This window comes from Patiria miniata, unplaced genomic scaffold, assembly GCF_015706575.1.
Source record: "Patiria miniata isolate m_02_andy unplaced genomic scaffold, ASM1570657v1 HiC_scaffold_5, whole genome shotgun sequence".
Classification (NCBI taxonomy): Eukaryota; Metazoa; Echinodermata; class Asteroidea; order Valvatida; family Asterinidae; genus Patiria; species Patiria miniata.
In genome coordinates, this window is record NW_024037072.1 from 17787218 (window position 1) to 17804564 (window position 17347).

The 17347-nt window shown below is 39.7% G+C and overlaps 1 protein-coding gene across 1 annotated transcript in view; it reads right to left on the reverse strand.

Moving 5' to 3' along the window:
• Positions 1-4493: 4493 nt before the first annotated feature.
• Positions 4494-17347, reverse strand: part of LOC119740764 — a 44476-nt gene continuing 31622 nt past the window's right edge. The window contains exons 21-24 of the mRNA XM_038216175.1: positions 11301-11421; positions 10270-10387; positions 9518-9671; positions 4494-7735 (exon numbers count right to left, since the gene is read on the reverse strand). Coding sequence (XP_038072103.1) covers positions 7706-7735; positions 9518-9671; positions 10270-10387; positions 11301-11421 — 423 coding nt within the window. The 3' untranslated portion in view covers positions 4494-7705. The remainder of the gene's footprint in view (positions 7736-9517; positions 9672-10269; positions 10388-11300; positions 11422-17347) is intronic.

Here is a 17347-nt window from a genome sequence, read left to right on the forward strand (position 1 = left end):
CCATTATATCAGATAAATTATATGACTATTGTCTGTCATTTCTTGCAGACTAATATTTATTTACATACTTTGTAAGCTATGGCTCTTCAGCTAATGGCAACAACACCGCTGTGCGTGAGGCCACTGACGGCAACTTGAATGTGTCCACATCAGTGAAATAACAATTATGTTTACACGAAAAAGACCATCCGGCGACTTCTGCAAAAAAATAACCAATGTTTAAGGACAGAGCCATACCTAAACCAATGCAGTGCCTTGTGCAAAAGATGACATGGATGGTACTCTTATTTTGACACTCCTTGTCGTCATTTTCATTTATGAGTTGCACTGCCTTGTAACTAAGTGTCAACCCTTAATTTTGAAGGTTTGCAATGGTCACAATGTTCAACTTCATCATTTCATTGAAAGGCTGGCTGTCTGAACATTGTCAGCCAAATAAAGCTATATAATATAAGAAGCAGACCCTTTCTTTGCCTGCATGCAGCTAAATTGAAGAATACTTGGTTTTTGTCTCCTCTCGCTTACCGGTAAACAACACTGGAACACACGCACTTGACCTTTGCTGAACATTGATTTACAGTGCAAAAAGATCACTTGTTTTCATCAAACTGCATCGCTTTCTGGAAAAGCAATAACTGAAAACAATTGAATCTGAATTGCCTAGTGGATGAGAGTGAGACCGTGAATGTAAATATTTGAAGTTTAGCGCAAGTGCGAAGTCGCCGAGGATCAGGTTTTTTTTCCCCCGGAATGTAATATAAACAGAAAACGTGTAATGCGATTTTAAATGTACGATATTCCAACTGCAGGTGAAGTAGAGTCATCATTAATCAAAAACTTGTTCTCTGTGCAATGTCAATGGCACCTGGGTGCTCGCCATTCTTAATGGAGAATAATTTATTATAACCCTTATAATCGAACTTCAATTTCATTTCCCGAAGCTTCTTTGACAATAACCGTCGTTTGATCGGTTTGAACTTTATTAATGTTAAAAACTGAACGTTTCAAGCGAGATTACATTGAAGTTTTATTACTCACCAACTTACTCTCCACTCCAAATCACCAACAGCCCACCACTACCAGTAATGATTAAGACATCCCTACACTAGCTCTGCATCCCACATAGAAACATCATCGTAGAGCAGTTTCAATAGTTGAACCCACACACCAACACGTTCCTCGGACAACCATCGTTTGATTCGTGGTACTCGTCGACAGACTTATTATGGTCGATGATCCGAGAGGGATATGCGGAGGCGTCAATTATAATGGCTCTTACATAATGAGCCAGTTATATTCACGGACTTTTACCAAATAAGCTCTTTATTATCCGTCTCCTGTGTGTATATAGCGGGTTACTGATAATGGTCATTTTAAGCCTCCCTGAAGGAGCTTAAAAGCTCGGCATGACACGCGCAGTGACATCCTTCACGGAGTGTTCTCGGAAAGAAAAGTTAGTGGGAGGGAGGAGGAATAGATTGTGACAGATCGGAAAAGTTATAAACACATTCTGACACCTCCCCTGCAATCCAGTGAGCAAGTCAATAAGATCATTGGATTGGATTAATTAATTTGGTACATCTGATTGTTGAGCCTAATTGAATTTATCAACCGATCGATAATAGGCAAACTTAATTACTGATCAACTCAACCCATACTTTCCAAGTAGGTTACTACAGGTGGGTCGTGTCACATGCTTTTGAGCGATACACTTATGCAAAAAGCATCTTTATGGGGTTTTAAACCTGAGCCCTGTTCCGTTACTTCACAATGCCTTGAAGGTTAACACAAGAAAATACATTTTTAGGCGCATGGGGTTTAAGTTTCGGGATGGAGCTGCACTTGAGATAGCCACTACGCGGTGGGGAAAGTGGACCTACAAGAAATACATCACGTAAAGCACGGATTTAACCAACTGAAAATATTCATGGAGGTAGGAAACCCTAGCTCACAGACCTATGTTCTTGAAACTCAATATTTCTTGTGTCTGGAGTGCTGGATGGCAACACAACACAACCGATGAAAAGTGGTGTGCAAATGAATAGAAGTTTTCATCGAATGACGCCTGCCCCGCTCTGTCAGCCTTGCACAAGTTGCAGAGAAGTTGAAGTATTTAGCCTAAAGCGACAATAATACATCCAGTAGGAAGCTTTGAAAGGTGTAATGATTATTGAAATGAGGTTTGTGGATAATAACATTTCATGAGAACGGAAAAGGTAGACTTCAAGAAAGCAAAGCAGCGCTTCAAACAAAGATTTAGCCTACGCGTGGTTTATAGGTTGTCAAGCCAATACTTGTAGGAAGAACCTATACATCCAAGCTTGCCAATAGCCCTAACAGTCCCGAATCCTCAAATTTTCATATGATTTTGCACACCCCCTAGGGAGTTAGGATTAATATTGCAGCCTCTTTCAACCCAACCGTTGCCTATTCTTCCTCGCCATTAGCCTTTTTGTCGTATGGTAGACACAAAAGGGGGCGCTAGAATTTGGGCCCTCCAATTGTGTGCACCGTATCTCAAAAAGAAAAGAACAAGTGCGAGTGCACAATAAGATCTGGCCGTCTTGCATGGAAGTCTCAATCAGAACATGAAATCTATCAAAATGATCCATGTCAGAGCTGAAAAATACTTATAGCGATTTGTGAGAAATACCACGTGACTATAACATTACTGCACATATTTTGCCTCCATTTACAAACTATTCATAAACACAAACAATTTTTGTTAAAGTATTTAATTGATTTTGTTTGCTTATTTTGAAAATTACAATTTGGTAGTTATTTTTTCGGGGACAGACATAACTATGCAAAATAAACGTGCATGCGCATCGTTCCAAACAAAACCGGTGTTCCGAAAACCGTCAGCAAGAGGGTATTTTATGACGATGGCATGGCATTTAGTCAAGTATTTGTGGTCAATTATCGGGGACGGACAAACAGACTCACCGACCGACCAGTGACATGTATAGAAGCTCCTGTCAGAGCTTAAACAAATCCAATAGCTAACCTGCAAATACCATTGTCTTCCTCTTTTGGTACAGCTCCAAAGAGGCATGCGAAAAGGAGAATGTACCACCTTCCAGTGGATGCTCCTGAAAGCAACAAACCTCTCGGGCGGGTCTGTTTTATTTTGAGGAACACTCCACTCGGGCATTTAACATACCTCCGTTGAATCCCTTTGTTGTTGAATTGCCAATTGTAGCGGCGATACTTCCCTATAGATGTTAATTGTTTTCCCTTCTATTTTACGGAGAAGGAATGTCTGTGCAGGGGACATGCGTTTAGTCTTCAAAGGCCATACTAGCATCTTATTCAGTTTGATGGACCATGATATAAGTATTCGGCGTATAACGGTGCATCATTTCGTGAACGCCACTTGATTTATCCAGACGGATTATGACCGACAGTTAATCTCTTATAAGGAGCCATTAAGGTCACAGACCACAACAGACCAGACATTCCGAACTGATAGAGTATCTCTTGAAGATTCGCAATCCAAAAGCCAAGTAGGTCGGGGGTAATAAATCTGGTCATACATGTAATTTCAAAGAGACTGGGACGACACTGCTCAGAGGATTATGCGACACAAAGGACATCTTCAGCAGGGCGGGTTGACTCCAATATTTCTCCGTATATATAGTGGTGTTACACGAAAAATGAAATGCCTCATAATGGCATACATGAAACCGTTGTAAGAGGTGCGAATGCATTTTTTTCCATTAAAACAACATTCGGTTATATACGGTAACGTTTTCAACTCAATGCGTATTAGTGATCCCTAGGCATTTTTGCTAGGATGCAGCCTCAATCCTGCAAAATCCTCCAATTGGCCTCATGGAAAAATAGCATAGCCTCAATCCTGCAAATTCCTCCATTATTTCTTGAATATGGTCCGTGGAGGGGTGACCACTGCCTAGTGCCTAAATCCTGCGGCAGTGCCTGTCAACATATGTCGATATCAATATGTTGAGGCTTGGCCAGTGACATCCTTGAGCAGTACGGAGGATTTTCAAGCATTGTCCAGGCCTAAGTTTTATTGGAACTGGTGACGAAGTGCTGTTTATGTAGCCTACACAGCAAAGTAAAAGACGTCAAAAATGACAACTCTTGGAGTACCACATAAACAAGGGGGAAAAGGATTTAAGGATAACGCTGTAAACAGTGGAATGCAAATCTCCTTACCACTTGGATTTGTTTCCACATTTTGTTTTAGCCTTCCACGACAATGGACCGATCCAGTAAGCACCGGCCATGGTGTTCAAACCAATCACAGCCGTGATTTAGGTCCGACGTGCATGCACAAAAGTCCGACAAGCGTGCACGCGCGTATGATGCGCGCGGCAGGAAAATGCAGTGTGGCATTGGTGAGGAGCACGTGTTAATTTGTCCAGTGCGCATTGGGCGGAGCGTACTACATCGGTCCATTGTTCAATGGTAACATACAAAACATTACCATTGTGTATGACAAATAAGAACCATAGTTTGACAACAGGTAAATCCATAACAATATACGCATTTATAATCCATTCTTCTCCTGTGTAAAATAATGGTTGGATTAATACAACGAATGGGTATATATCATCTTATCAGGGAAAAGACACCCTGTGTCATTTTCCAAACTAAGGAAGTTGAGAAATGAAAGTAAATAAATCAATTAATTACTTACATTACCTCACCTCGGTCAACCACACGAAAGGAATATAAATTGGTTATTATGCTTCTTTACTTTTGACTGATTAAAAAAAATCTTCAAGTGAGAACATAAATATATATATTTTTCCATCTAAAGAAAACTACATGTACATATTTCTTACAGGTGTATCAAAAGTATTTATCATGCAAACCATACTTTTTATGGCAAGAACAAACACTTAAAAAAAGTAATTTATTGGACTTTGTCTTGATTTTGTTAATTTTCAGCCACTTTTTTTAGGAGGAACAGCGAAATACATGTAACGCGAATGTTTTTAATTTTGAAGATAACTTTTCTGAATTACAGACGTTCTAGGCAAAGTTACTTAACTTTGACGTCTTCATGAACTTTGTATATTATAAATACAATGTACAATCAGAACAAAACAATGAACTTTGTCAAAATTAGTTAGTTTTTTTAAACTTGAACCGCAGTGTTTGAAAGATAACTATGGAGCTCTTGAGGTGCCATCCAAGATGTTGAGATGCCGAGATAACTTTTCATGGGATGACGACATCCTACACGTAAATGTCAACGTCCTGAGATGTTTTATCACGGGAAGATGACATCGTAAAAATATGATGTCGACGTCCTCAGATAATGACAGGGATAACGTCCTAGGGATAACAACATCCCAAGAGTATGATGTCGACAACTTGAGAAAATTCATCACCAGTTGACGACATCCTGAAAGTAGGATTGCTTTTTCGTAATTCCACAAAACAGCATTCGAAGGTATCTCGGGATGTCGACATACATACTTCTTTCATTATGTTGTCATCCCGTGATAGACTGTCTCACCACTTCGGGATCCTACTTTCAGCATTGCGTTACCCGCGACAGATCTAGCCGAGAATGTTGGCATCCCTCTTAAAACATGTCGTCATCCCGTGACAAATTATGTCAGGATCTCAATCTCTAGGATGGCACCTCTGGAGCTCCATATGAAATAGCTCACTCTATTACAAAAATACCGGGTAAAAAAATGGACTTAAAAAAAACAAATAAATTCCCTGCATATTCGCTGCAGGTTATGACATCATTGTGTTTCTTTTCCAACGTTTTCTTTCTTTTCCGATTTCTTCATTCTTTTTTCCTAATATTAATTTGCTTTAAACTGTAATCATTTCAACAAACATAAACTGACTTAGGAAATGATATGTACAAAGTGAGCATTTTTTTCTACGAACTAGAGTAGTCCAGTAAGGAATAAAACAAACTAAGAATGATTTCTGTAGACTTTTACAGAGCACTGTGCAAACACTGTACAGTATAATGCCATACAACACACACAAACTAGGCAATAGAAAGACACCAAGTTCAAAATTGGGGCTTTTGCGTGAATAAAATCTGTGTTGCACAAAAGTCTCATGAAAATGTAGGCCTATTACATATCTCACATGAAAATTGTATTGGAAACATCTTCTGTTGGACAAAAAAGGACATCACCTAACTAATCAACCAGGCTTCAGAATTTGCCAAAATCTGGAGTTGGTCTTTGATGTCATTTATTTAAGTCTTGTGGCCTGCTTGAATTGAGAGACAAAATCCCATGAACCATACGCAATTGCCAAACCAGTTAAGTCAAATTGCCAATGAACTCAAAACAACTGTGAAACCCAACAATTGTCAATTGTGATTTTACTCTTAGGACATAATGTAAAACTTCATCAAAGTCTTGCAAAACACCAGTTCAAGATATATAACTGAATTTTTACCAGTATTGGTCCAATAGCAGATTTGGATTTTATTCTACCAGTCCCAACCCCTGGCATGTGTGGTATGCTGTGGTAGAGGGTTCTTTCAACAAGATGAATCAAATCCACTCTCGGGAACTTTTGCTCTCAAACCCAAGAAATTCTGAGCATACCTCACGAGATGGGGAATCAGGTTGGTGTAGCAGTACTTTCCTCGCCTTCCACTCTTGTGACCTGGGTTTGAATCCCACCTGGGCCAACATGTGGATTGGGTTTTCAGTCTCTGCATGAATGTGTGGGTTTTCCCCAGAATATTCGTCTGGGGTTTTCCTCGCTCTGCTAAAATTGTAGATTCTTCTCATTGTCTCCTCTCTACAGGTTTCTTCAGGCTTGCGAGCTACAGTGCCTAGGGCACTTTTGAGGAATCCTTGGTTTCATTACCAGAAATAAATAATAATGATGTGCACTGTATTCAAGCTAATGTGCATGCGGTATGTTCAGGGCCCAAGTGCCAATGTTCCAAGCTAATGTGCTGGTGAGGTAAGCTCATGGTCTTAGCGTCAAAGTTTCAAAGACTGGATTGGATTGAACTTGTTGATAGTGCCCTCTTCCACACAGCAGCTCGACTTCACTTATCAGGGAATGGCTGCGTGAAGGGGGAGGGAAGTAAATTAAAAATCCACACACCTTTCCGATTTTCCTGGCTCACCAGATCACTGGTACCTTTTTTTTCACCGTTGCGGAGACCGCAACGTTACCCGCACACATGCCCGATTCTGTTCTATTATCTGTCACATGATGATCAGTCACATGATGATCAGTCACACTATGATCAGTCACATGATGTCCAGTCTCATGATGACCAGTCACCTGACAAAATGGCAGCCGTCAATTTTGAATCATGTGACTTTCTTCATGAATCTGATTGGTTAACATAAACACGGCGTCTGGTGAAATCGAAGTGCTGTTCGCACATATTTCTGGTGACATCGGATCCAGTGATATTGGATGCGAAAAAAATCAAACATGTTTGATTTCATCCGTTCGCCCAGTGTACGGTCAGATTGGGCCGATATTTCATACGCACACCTTTCCGATCTGTACGTCCAACAACCGCATGATCCAGTGAACTGATAAAATTGTAAAGGTGTGCAGCAGGCTTAAGAACCAGCATTACAACTAAAACAACTTGAAATTCTCTTCTGACCTTTACACAAAATACAAATGCTGGCAACACAAAAAGTCTTGAAAATAAGCACACCCTGAGAAGTTAATCTTTGGTCGTGTTAGGAGCCATCCTGACATCACCACACATCTAATACTTGCGGTTCTTCCTTCCCCAATTCTGAAAAAGGACACAGTTATCATAAACGAGGTTAATGCCAAAACTAATTGTACAGTGTTTACACACAAAAAAAGCTTCAGGAATTAGGCTTACTCCACTGAATGAATTTATAACTAGACTTGTTCATTTTCTAATCTGAGACGTACGCTTTCACATAATCATTGTACGCTTTGCTGGTTGCAAAGGCAAAGCTACGTTCCGAGGATGGGACTCCTCTGGAATGACTAGGCAGTAGGCACTGACAAACTTCTTTCACAACCAACGTCCTAACTCGGAGGAACATGTAAAAGCTAACTGCGGAACATGGTAAGACCATACCAATGACATGGTCATAATTCAGTGATATGGAGTGCAATGAACAATTGTGATTGAGCCAGGAAAAGAAACTTAGATTCAAAATTGTTGCACTTTCATGGAATTAAGCGAGTGATTAAAGCCGTGTCCGCACTGGACTTTATTTTTTGAAGGTTTTACCGAGACGATGGTAAAATGAAAAATGGTCAAATGTGACCACTGTCCGCACTTGGACTTTCGACACGGGAAATTTTACCCCGACCGCGTGGGAGAAGTAACCGAGCTGTCACAGTGTCAGTATAATGACTCACCGTACGCAGAAAACAAATTGCCGATCACATTTTCAGCCACCGATACGCTCAGTAATATTACACACGCCATTTGCATGCATAACATAATCGTTTACACGATATTATTTCATCTTGACACGCTAAATCTTGACGAAAGGGCCTATAATTCTGACGCATTTGTGATGCACGTCGTCGAAGCCATGCCGCTGTACGATGTTCCGTGCGGCAGCAGTGCCATCAGTATTCGTTGGTTCCCATCGCATGCTTACAGAATCGAAGCTATGATGTGGGCCAGGAACCAGTGACTACGGCCTACGTACGGTACCGGACCATGATGTTCCGTGCATGATACAGTAGCGTATCAGGACGAATTTGGATCGTAGAAAATAACAATACATCGGTGGAGAAAGAGAATTTCCGCAAATTAATTCTCAGAATGTGATCTCTCTTCTCTGTGTATGTATTTGTCCGTTGAAATATATATATTTTAACGAGATTTTACCGCTCGGACTTGATAATACACCGCAGCGTGTTTCTACAAAATGTTCGGCCACTGCACGTGCAGGTTCGTGCGGTCTCTGTATGCATAACAGGGCGCTTGGGCCGGATGTACGCTTTCCTGAGCCGCTTTTACCGACTCGCACTGTCCGCACTGGACTAATCGTCTCGGGAAAAGCGACTCGGTCAGTTTTCCTGGGCGCGTGGGAAGTTTTCCTGGGCAGCAGTTGGCCAGTAAAAGTAACCGCTGGACTCAGGAAAAGTAACTGAGAGGAAAACGTCCTAGGCTGTCCGCACTGGACTTAAAATGGGAAAAGTACCCATAGTCTCGGTTAGTTTGACCAAAAAAAGTCCAGTGCGGACAGGGCTTTAATCACAGGTATTAAGCATCTAACAGAAGTAGGACTTGCCATTTTGGACCTCAAGGATCAGATGAGGGCAGGTTTATCTGAAAAAGGGCATGTTATCACTGCACACACGGGACAACTCAGGTACAGTAAAAAAGCATTGTGCCCACTACTCTCCACATTAACAACCCCATTGTCAAAAAACAAAATGTGTTGTTTTCTTGAGTTCATCAACCACAGATATAAGGTTCTGTATTTGAACAACTTTATACATTTTCTTTGGCTATGGCTCATGCCACAGATTGCATGTTATCAAAAGCCACAGTCTTAGACTCACACAGGCACAGCGTTACCTTTTTGGAGCCCCCTTTGTTTCTGCGATCATTACGCTCCCTGGGGTCGCCTCTCTTGCTGGGGCAGTCGTAGCTGAGATGGCCGTAGTTGCTACAGACAAAGCATCGGTCACCTGATGATCCACGGTCATGTGACCGTCCCTCGTAATGCTGGCTGTGGTGACAAAACCATAACAGGAATTTTCAAATTTTAAGGATAGAGAATGGGCAGAATGCTACTGCAATGGAAATTTGCTGTAACTTATTCAGTGCCCACACTTCTATATAATGTGCAATGCGAAATGCCAAACAACACACATTTTGTGATTTTCTCAAATAATCACAATTTTGCACAAAACAAAAAATACATTGTCAACTATCTGTCCCTTTTTTCCTCTCTTTTTTTTTGAAGGCTTTATACCTGAACTATATGATTTGATTTTGAAAAGCTTTCAATGTGTTACTAAAAACAGAGGGATTAAAAGGTTAGCCATCTGCAGACGCTATGGGCATTGTAGTTGTAAGAATCTGGCCAGACGGTCAATAACATTTTTAATAAAAAAAAAAGAGATAAAAACCTAGAAAAAATTTACAAAGTGTTCACAAAATTCCAAGACAAAATAAAAGACTGACTCATATCGAACATCACAGTTGTAAGTATCTGAACCAACTGTCAATAAAGCTTTTATTAAAATAAAAAAAAAAGAGATAAAAACAAACTAAAAATTATCATAAAGTGTTCAAAAAATTCCAAGACAAAATAAAAGACTGACTCATATCGAACATCATAGTTGTCGGATGGTCTGTTTTCCTCACTGACTGGCCCTTCATTGTGCTCATCACGGCTTCCTCGGCGGGTGGAGCCAGGATGGTGCTCCTTGGATCTTTCCTCTGGTAAAATTGTTTAAACAGGAGAAAAATCCACAAATTCACAAAGTAGAAATGACTTCATTGTAGTACAGACCAATGGATGGAATGTCCTGAGGGAGCAGGGAAGTGTGGAAGTACATTACTATACTGAAACTAATGAGGTCCAAAACAGGCTTTTTGTTTTCGAAGTTGTTTTTCATAGCGATTTTCCAACCAACAATGCTCAGTACATTTTGACATAAAAAAGGTATAGGTATAGATTTCATGTCTCCTTATCCTTATCTGATATGTGACCTGTCCATCACAAAATGAGCATAAAGTCTGTAATTGCCATTTTGAAATACAGTCGGGAAAAGCCACATTGAAAGGCTGGTCAATTGTTTTATTTTCAGTTGAACCTTCATCTGGTTAGTCCTGTTGTACCCTTCTCCAATTATTTTGTTCTACCAAACATCTTCAAACTCTGTGCCCATCCTGTTCCTTCACAGTGACACAACAGCAAGATTTCAAAAGGCAATTTCTCATACAATGGTTTTACAACTTCAAGTTGGTAGTCTCTAAAACAATGTTCACCCAAATGATATACCATTGGAAAGATCTTGTTTTGCAGCATCATATAAATATCTTTATTCTTTGAAAGTCTGACTGTACATGTATGTTTTGTTCATGGTGACAGATAACAAATTTAAAGGGATAAATGTATTCTTCAGTGGCTGGGGTGAATTTTTTTTTTTGGGGGGGGGGGGGCAAGGGGTTTGGCACAAAAAGGGGTGGGAGCAAAGGCATCAATTGGGTGGGGGGGGGGACCTTTGGCCGCCCCCTTGGTTATGACACTGCTTCCCATTGTCCCTGCACTGCTGCACAACCCTTCTGCGTTAGAAATATCTTCATGTCGACCCAAAGCTGTCTGGTATTGTCAACGGCAGCAGCCTACCTGCAGTGCTTGGCATTGTCTCAGAGTTGATGTTTAGCACGGCTGACGAAATGTCATAGGAAAGCTGATTCTCATCCACGCATGTCAGGGTAACATATACACTCTTAGGCTCTGTAGCAACCTGTTGAATGATAAGAGATTTACCTAAGTTATAGATATCACATTGAGACAGTTAATCATTCAGACGAATATCGGTCAAACTATGTTTTGAATTTTTCCCAACTGTTTTAAACAGAACAAGAATATAAAATTGGCATCTTGTATTTACACAATCTACCTTCTCTCTTTGTTTTTCACTAAAAAAGAAGAAACAATGTCTGTAAACTTATTACTTTACAAAGCATTAGAAGCACCTTGGTACTTGATTGCATTCCAGGAAGTTTAACTTCCAAGTCCCCCAAAATCCTACAAAACGGGGGATGGATTTTGATGGAGATACATGTAGGGTTAACACAACATTTTTTAAACCTCACCAAGTGACACTGAGGACAAAAGTAATTTTTAAGGGGAAAAATTTTCGAAATTACTTGCGGCCCAACAATAATTCCCTTCTCAATAAGGTACAGACTGGGAACCAGTATGCTTGCAAAGCGGTTCTGTTGACCCAAATACAGGGTGAGTCAAAAAAAGCAGAACCCAAACAAAAATAATATTTCACATTTAAAAAAACATGTAGCACCAAAAATAATAATGAATGGAAAGCCAATTTCATCAGCTACTTTTAGATGAAAAGAATACTGAATTTGCTCAATCCGTTCAAAGAATATCACCATTTAAACCCAATGACCCTAAAACCTGTTTCGCTAAAAAAAAAAAAAAAAAAATTTACTGTGTATTCTGACTGTTTGGAACAACAAAGAAAATGACACAGAATACAATATGATTTATAAAATCCACTTTTTTGAAAAGATGGGCCTTCTAAACGAAGTTACTGAATATTTTTAACTTTTAAAGTGAGATTTATCGCTGGTGATGTTTGAAAACATTTGTGACGACGATTCTTGAAATCGCATTTTTTTTACAAAAGAGGTTTTAGGGTCAGTGTGTTTAAATGGTGACATTCTTTGAACAGATTGAGCAATTTCAGTATTTTTTTCCATCTAAAAGTAGCTTATGAAATCAGCTTTCCAGTCACAATTATTTTTGGTGCTAAATATTTTTGTTAAATATGAAATATAATTTTTGGGCTTTTGGTTCCGCTTTTTTTTACTCACACTGTAAAAGCCTGTTTTTCTGAGGTTTCCCTTCTTTACTGATATGATGAACAAACATAAGGCCTAACCTTTAAAATTATCCAGTCACGCGTCATGCGCCCACAAATCGAATAAAAACACACACCAAGGATGGCTCCAATATTTCTAGTTCAGTTAACAGGTAACAAAGCACCGTATTATATCACCATGGAAACTCACCCACCCTACTACAACACTGCCCAAACTTTAATTAAAAATTGTAAAACAACAAAAACACCTTGAACAAATGCACTTCTTGCACCAAACAAATTCCAATTCATTGCCATGCCAACAATAACTGACTTGGAAACCAGACTACTTGTTGCGCCCACAAGGCAGTGATTCCAAACTCTGCATGTAGGCAAATGTGTAGTTTGGTTGCCTGGCTCTTGCATCGACATCATACAGATCTATTTCAACAATGGCTGTGCGTGGGCCAAAATCCAGCAACAACAGGCACATTCCAAACTGAACATCTTTATCATGACCTGGAACATCAAGGAGGATGGTTTCATGATACTTTGATCAATATTACTTTCGGTCGAATATCATGTGCAGTGATAACAACTTCCACTATTTGGTTTCCTTAGGAGCCCTCTGCCACACACTCTCTGACCAGCCGTTTGACTTGAGTTGACCACTGAGCTTACTGTCATTGTTACTTTTTTGTTTTTGCATCATGGATGGAGTTGGTCTTCTTATTTTCACCATACTGTACCTCACTAAACTGCCTTGTTCACAACAATGTACACCGAACAATACCGCTCTGGAGGTGAAAATTGTGAAGTCTAGATTCACATGCGTACGTGAATGTGCTATACTACCAGAGTGTCTCTCTGCCAACTTTCACGAAGCCAGCCATCGGTGTGAACTTTACACTTTTCCAAACCAACTCTCTGTGCAACATTTCAGCAGTTGTGTGGACCTCCTGGAGTCTGGCTTCACAGCCAGCGGTGAATACACCATCTACCCAAACAGCTTCAATGATGGTCTGCAGGTCTACTGTGATATGGAAACTGACGGTGGAGGATGGATGGTCATTCAGAGGCGGCAGAATGGCTCAGTCGATTTCTACCGAGACTGGAAAACCTACCAAGCTGGCTTCGGCAGCCTGTCCTGGGAGTTCTGGATTGGCAACGACATCTTACTCAATCTGACAAAATATTCAGGATGGTGGAGGCTACGCATCGAGTTGGAGGACTGGGAATCCAACACGGTTTGGGCTGAGTATGGTGAGTTTGGTGTTGAGGGGAATTTGTACAGGGTAAGGATCGCCGACTATGACATAAACAGTACCCTGCCAGATTCTCTGACATGGCACAATAGAAAACGATTCTCAACCTATGACATGGACAATGATGGTGTTGATTTCCATTGTGCAGAGAGACATGGAGCAGGTTGGTGGTTTGGTCACTGTACCATAGCTTGCCTCAATGGCAGGTACTACCATCAGCCACAGGCTCCGTTTCGCTCAGGAATCCACTGGGAAAGTTGGAAAGGAAAGTACTATTCCATGAAACGAAGCAGCATGAAAATAAAATAAGTATGCCTACATATTGGGCTGAGTGATTCAAGAGGATTAAGCCATCATGTATACGAGTTAAACAGTTTCTTTCATTGGTCAACATTCCATCACAAGGGAGATACAAGTAGCTATATGTATACATGCATATCACACACATAGGGGTCAGGGCAGATGCCCAACTAGTAGATACCGGTAGTACCATGGAAGTGCATAAATACTATTTCGTATGCATGTGTGTACTGGTACTTAAAGGGAAGATACAACATTTGCAATCATCAAAAAACGAAATGATCAAATTATCAGGAAATATCTTACTTGATTGTTAGAGAATGCAGTCTAAAGCATCCTGTAAAGTTGTGGCTCCCGGCCGACCAGCGTTGGAGAAAACTGTTTTTTTTTTCTCAAAAAGTGCTCCTAATTTTTTATATTTACAATGTAGTTCGTCTGCATTTTCTTTGCAATTGATTACACACCTGCGAAGACTACATGCCTGCTAGACTGATTCTCTGATCGTACAATTCCCCAAAGTCTATAAATTGCATCGTTTCATCTTAAGTGGGGTCTGGGAACCAGACTACAAGAATGTGATTGGTTTTCTTGGTTTTCCAGCATCTACGAACCCAAAACGTGAAACAAGTCAGTGTAACAATATTTGTTATAAAATACTAATCCTCCAAATCCATTTATTTCTGAAAATTGCAGCAAAAGCAAATGCTGTACATTCCCTTTAAAGATTAGCTCTAGACTCTCAATTGGGTCTTTCTATAAATTAGTGTTCCACTTTTGTTCCTGTCCCTGTTACATCTGACATCTATGATTTAATGATTCTGATGCACTCCTTAATGCAGTCATCCTCCAAGAGTGATTATGAACAGCAAACTACCTAGACCCAATAAATAAAACATCATTTGAAGTCATTTCTCATGAAACTTGCATGGCAAATTACTAAGTACCAAGGTAACACTAACAGGGACAGGAAATGTCCCACTTTGGACCCTAAATTGATAGAATGACCCAATTAGGAAACAGTGGTGATCTTAAGTGAGGTTCCTGGCAGCACAATACTAAAACCTTCAAAAACAGAGAAATTACCATCTGCATTTAAAGGAAAATAACGGCCTGAAATACCCGAATATTTTATGTTTTGGATTGTTTATCTATGCTTTTTTAAAGGTCTGGTGAATGGAAAACATCCTTATTGTGTAACTGTTCCTGAGAATAGGCACAAACAACATTTACATCGGACGCAGTGAATATTTTGTGGTATACGAGTACGTATTTCCAGCTGTGCCCATTCAATGTACGGTGCAAGCTGCATGTGTCACATAGTACACAGCACTTATACACAAATGTTGCTTCTTGCACATCCGCAGAATGCGATGCACTATGCAGCAGGATTCATAACTGCCATTCAACAGCTCGATTTTTGAGAGTCAAAATTTTGACCCACCAAAATTCGTCCTCCTGTGGTTACCCAAAGAACAACACAAACATGCACAGTATTTAAAGGATGGTTGTGGGTTTATATTCAACTGTTAAAAAAACTTTCCAATAGCCATCATAACGTTCAAAACAAAATTTGCAGCCCATTGTGGCGCATTCCATTGCAGCCCATTGTAACAATTCTTTTAATAGGAGGGATTTCTCACCAAATTTTGTTGACGTCTGAATATGAAACTAAACATGTACGGAGTGTAATTAACCAACACAATTCAACATTTTTTTATCTGGGCAAGAAGTACCAAATTATTGGCCTCTCGGTGTTGGCTGATTTTACCCTCCTCCCCGGGCTTTGCATTAATTGGGAGATACATGTAGTCAAATCAGGCAACACATTCGGGACCAGTGATCTCACACATCTTACCCTCAAACTACTTTGTAGGCCTATCACATGTACAGGGTGAGTAAAAAAAAGCGGAACCCAAACCCCAAACAATATATTTAATATTTAAAAAAATATGTAGCACCAAAAATAAAAATGACTGGAAAGCCAATTTCAAAAGCTACTTTTAGATGAAAAAATTACTGAAATTGCTCAATCCGTTCAAAGAATATGACCATTTAAACACAATGACCCTAAAACCTGTCTCGTCCAAAAAAGCAATTTATTGTGTGTTTTGACTGTTTGGAACAACAAAGAAAATGACACAGAATACTTGTTTCAACAACTGTCACCAACTGTAGTACACAATATTTTGATTGACAACCCTGGTTAGGCAAACAATATGATTTATAAAATCTACTTTTTGAAAAGACGGGCCTTCAAAAGGACTTTGTTGCACATTGTTAACGTTTAAACTAAGATTTCATCACTGGTGATGTTTGAAGACAACTGTGACGATTGTTAAAATCGCATTTTTTGGACGAGACAGGTTTTAGGGTCATTGTGTTTAAATGGTGATATTCTTGGAACGGATTGACCAATTTCAGTAATTTTTTCATCTAAAAGTAGCTTATGAAATTGGCTTTCCAGTTATTATTATTTTTGGTGTTACATATTTTTTTAAATATGAAATATACTATATGGGATTTGGGTTCCACTTTTTTTCACTCGCCCTGTAAATGTACAATAAAGTCCCAAAATGCACATTGTACTGCATATGTACATGTGGGATACGGGTACATATAACCGGTACATGTTTTTATCTAATTCTTTTTCATTCTTTTTTTGGTGGGGGGGGGGGGGGGGGGGGAGGGTGAGGGGGAGGCCCCAGTTTCTGAATAAACTGTGATATGTTCATGTCACTGTTAAAGTGCGTTTTAAAATCTACTACTCAGTTTTTTTTGTAACATTTTAATGGAATACAAGAGCTTTAAAACTGTTTCCCAGTACTGACACGATATGCTATCAGAATTTCCCACTATGGGCCTTATGCACGAGTCGGCCATATTGGATTGAGAGTGAGGTAAAATCTTCATTTTTGGAACTTGTGTAGAGAAATGAAAGCCGATGACGTTACAAATTAATACCAGTCTGCTCAGTTGAATCACTTAAAATGTGTAATTAAACAAACTCTAGTGTTTAAGCCACATTAAAAAAAAATGCAAGATGCAAGTGAGGCTAAAGTGAATAAATAGTCTGGCACCATCCCATTCAACTCTTCACAATTGATGAAATACCGGTACATTCAGGGAACACAACCAAAATGGCCAACTCGTGCACAAGGCCCATGGACTCCGTGCATAAACAGTAGATTTTTTCAGCACTTTTGAAAACTTCAGTGGAAGGGACACACATCATGTGCATCTATGCTCACACGTACATGTATCTAACACGTATAATTCTGTTC